The sequence below is a fragment of the Hevea brasiliensis genome, chromosome 18 (assembly GCF_030052815.1).
Source record: "Hevea brasiliensis isolate MT/VB/25A 57/8 chromosome 18, ASM3005281v1, whole genome shotgun sequence".
In the NCBI taxonomy this organism is placed as follows: Eukaryota; Viridiplantae; Streptophyta; class Magnoliopsida; order Malpighiales; family Euphorbiaceae; genus Hevea; species Hevea brasiliensis.
This window is the reverse complement of record NC_079510.1, coordinates 5880967-5884469: the sequence shown is the minus strand read 5'-3', so window position 1 is coordinate 5884469 and position 3503 is coordinate 5880967. Positions and strand designations below refer to the sequence as shown.

At 33.9% G+C, this 3503-nt stretch overlaps 1 protein-coding gene across 2 annotated transcripts; it reads right to left on the bottom strand.

Moving 5' to 3' along the window:
- Nucleotides 1-264: 264 nt before the first annotated feature.
- Nucleotides 265-2806, bottom strand: LOC110645666 (SAGA-associated factor 11). Of its 2 annotated transcripts, none has more exons than XM_058140946.1 (4): nucleotides 2572-2806; nucleotides 1930-2179; nucleotides 919-1230; nucleotides 265-643 (listed from the first exon to the last, which is right to left on the bottom strand). In XM_058140946.1, the coding sequence occupies exons 2-4, from the start codon at nucleotides 1969-1971 to the stop codon at nucleotides 461-463; spliced, it is 537 nt and encodes a 178-aa protein (XP_057996929.1). In that variant the 5' UTR covers nucleotides 1972-2179; nucleotides 2572-2806; the 3' UTR covers nucleotides 265-460. The 2 variants fall into 2 exon arrangements, with proteins under 2 accessions (XP_057996929.1, XP_057996928.1); XM_058140945.1 differs by having other exon boundaries at nucleotides 1930-2167.
- Nucleotides 2807-3503: the final 697 nt, after the last annotated feature.

The window sequence follows — 3503 nt, the reverse complement described above, 5'->3', positions numbered from 1 at the left end:
TGCAGTTCAACAGCACCCTAACAGAGCATCCTTATTGCTGTAAAACAGAGCACTCGTAGGTTACATATCGGAACCAACCGTGCCCAAAGCAGCTACAATCACTGCAATAATTATCATCATGGAGAACACTGACGTCATTACTCAGAATTCGTATCAATAACAAGTAATCTACGCCGACTATTTTCTACAAAGCTTTCAAATCAACTCTTGTGGGCATCAAAGCTGCTAGCACGGAAGAGATGCACAGCTGTGAAATAAGACAAATTCTAGCGTCGAAGGATTGGTCATCCATATATATTTTGAGTTAAAGTGATAACAAGCATCCCATTCACTAACCATATTTACTGATAGATTATGCTTTAAAAATCCATAATTAAGCTCATGATTTATAAAAAGAAAAAGAATCCCCAGGTGTGTTGCTTTTCTATGACTTGTTAGCCAACCTAACATAAACAGTGCTTCATGGCTCCTCCAATGTGCCATTTGAATACTCTTCACCTGCAACACCAGGTGTTCCATTTGATAACCTGTTCGTGCTGGATGAATTTGAGTAAGGAGAGTATGTGGAAACAGGGCTGCCTCGTGAATACCGGTTCTGTGCTGCTGTGCTACTTCTGGTTGCCTTGAGTCGAGCCTTCCTACCCTGCAGCAGAGTCCAAAAGCTCATTAATGACGGAACAAAGAAATGTCAGAATGAAATCAACAACCATAAAACAAAAGTAAAGAGTTTCTACACAAAATGGAATTTGAAGAATTCTGCTGACTATAATATCAATGAAAATAATTACAGAAATTATACCACCTCACATCATGGCCCTTGACAAGAAAAAAAAAATTATATATATATATATATATATATATATATTATGATGAGGAAATGTTAAGGCATCTTAGCATATTAATAATACAGAGGATCACCTTTCCCATGCACTTTTCCAAATGAGGAGCAAACCTTCCAGCCATGATTGATCGCCCACAATTCATGCACTCAAATATTTCATTTGCAACAGGTGGATGAGTTTGTCCAAAAATGTCAACCACATACTTGCTATTTGCTTCACCACTATTACTAGGATCAGCTGCCCTAACACGGGCTTGTGTTGATAATCTCAATTCTTCTTCCTCTTCCTCCAGGTTGCGATCGAGTCCCAACTTTGCTATCCGGTGACACTCAGAGGCAACATCAACAATAATGGAATCGAGGAGATCCCCAAAAAAATGTGATGAAAGCTGGATAAACAACTTTGCATCTAAGATAAATTACAAATATAAACCATACAAATGAACATGCATTTAAAAACAAATATTTGAGAAGGGCTAGAATTATTATTATTATTATTAGTTAGGTAAGTCTCATTTACATAAGAAGAATTAATACCAGGTCAAGGAACAAACAGCAACTCAAAGGCAACAATGTCTGCCTCTTTAAGTAGGCTACAAGATTGTTGTGTTCTCGTTCTTCCTATCTGTTTCTCTAAATCGTTCCTTAGGCAGATATTTTTTTTAAATAATATTAATAAAGCAGAAAACAGATAAAAATAGGCAGCAAATGGTGCTTCTCACAAGCAGATAACATCCTTCCTCTTTAGATAAAAAAAAATTAAGAAAATTCTTGAACTCAATTCAACTTGACTAAGTCACAATCCCATGTATGCATCTTCATTTGATCACAACTTACTTTTGAACAACAGGATGTAGGTCTTCTTCTGCATTTAGCTGACCCAATTAGTTTGGGATTAAGGCATAGTTGTTATTGTTGTTGTTTTCTTCGCATTCTTAACAAAATATACATAAAAATGGAAGGAACCAATTGATAATAGCAGACACCCACTAACCAACACGTGTATATTTCATCAGAACTTGAAAATTTTAGATTAGATAAAATCAGACAGATAGCCCCAATTAAAGACTAAAAGAAATTAAGAATACCTGAGTATGAGGAGACATGTTATCGTCGTTTGGGCCTGACATGACTCTTTTGAGTTTTGAGAGACAGATACTCCAGAGAAACCGATCAAATCATTCAATAGCCAAAGCCAAGTATAAAACTTGGATTCTAATTATTGTGACCTGCAGATCAAGACCACTCTAATTTTATCAAGAGATGATTTTGCCAAAGATACAGTGAAGCTGTGATTCCCACGGGATAAGGGAAAGTGCAAGGAACCTGCGTGACACACTAGTTTAATGTAAATATAAAGGACAGATCATGGCTTTGCCAATCAGCACTTGAATAAGTTCTTGCCTTACATATCAATTAATAAAAATTTATCAGAAGAGAAGTTATGAGAGAAAAGGTTTCTGCCTTATTCTAAAACTCACAACAATTCACAATCATGGGGCAAAAAAATTTTAAAATCAACAGAAAAGCAAACCGAGTAAACAATATTTCAGCAAATTCAAATAGTAATGGAGTAAACAAAGCTCATTTGTCAAAGACTAAAATCAATGAAAGATAACCAGATTTTGTGTCATAGTAGAATTGTTTGCATTCATTAAATGGAATAGGCATTAGTTCTAAGGAAATCTGGGTCATTTACAGATTTCGAGTTGAATCACTGGATCATTTACCTAAGGATGACAAACAAAGATTCTGTTGAGCCAAAATTGTTCCTTCTTATTCCCATCCACTGATCCTGCTATAGAAGGGGAAAAAAACCCAAATTATAACATAGAAATAGTAGAATCAAACAATGGGATGCGGCCGAAATTTCTTAATTAGACTGAAAAAAGTACTCGACCGATCGAAGTTTGTAGACCATTGAGAACTTGTTAAACCCGGAACTCAGCTTTATTGTGCAACATCGAAGCTGTTATCTGGGAAAGAAGCAATAGCCTGATGAGAATGAGAGCTTAAAGATAGGGGTGGCAACGGTCTGGTTTTGAACAGAAATTGAACCGGAATCGGTTTGGTTAAAATCGGATTAAAATTGATCAAAATTGGAATTGGCTTCAAATCGGACTGAAACTGTCCTTCTGTGATTTGGTTCAGGTTCATATTTTTTAAGAACCTTGAACCAATGGTCCGAACCGGATTGAACCGATGATTTCAAATCGAATTGAACCGACGATTTCGAATCGAATTAAATCGGTGATTTAAATATAAAAAAATTTAATAAATATGTTACGTCACTCCTAATTCATTTATATATATCATTAATTCTCTACACAATTATTCTCTGCATTTTCTTCAATTCTTAATATTTTTTCAATTTTTCTCAAATTTTCTAAATAATTATTTTATACATTTATTTTAATTTTCAATACTCTCTCAATTTTCATACTTTATTATTTTATATACTTACTGAAATTTTTAATACTATCTCAATTACTTTGTTATTACTTTAAATCCACAATAAAATTTCTAATACCCTCTATTTTAATTTTTTTTTTCTCTTTTATAATTTTTAATTATCAATTATTATATAATTTTTTTAAAAAGTCAAGTAATAGAACTATAAATTTTTATTCCTCTAAATCCTAAAGGGATATATAGGCAAAAT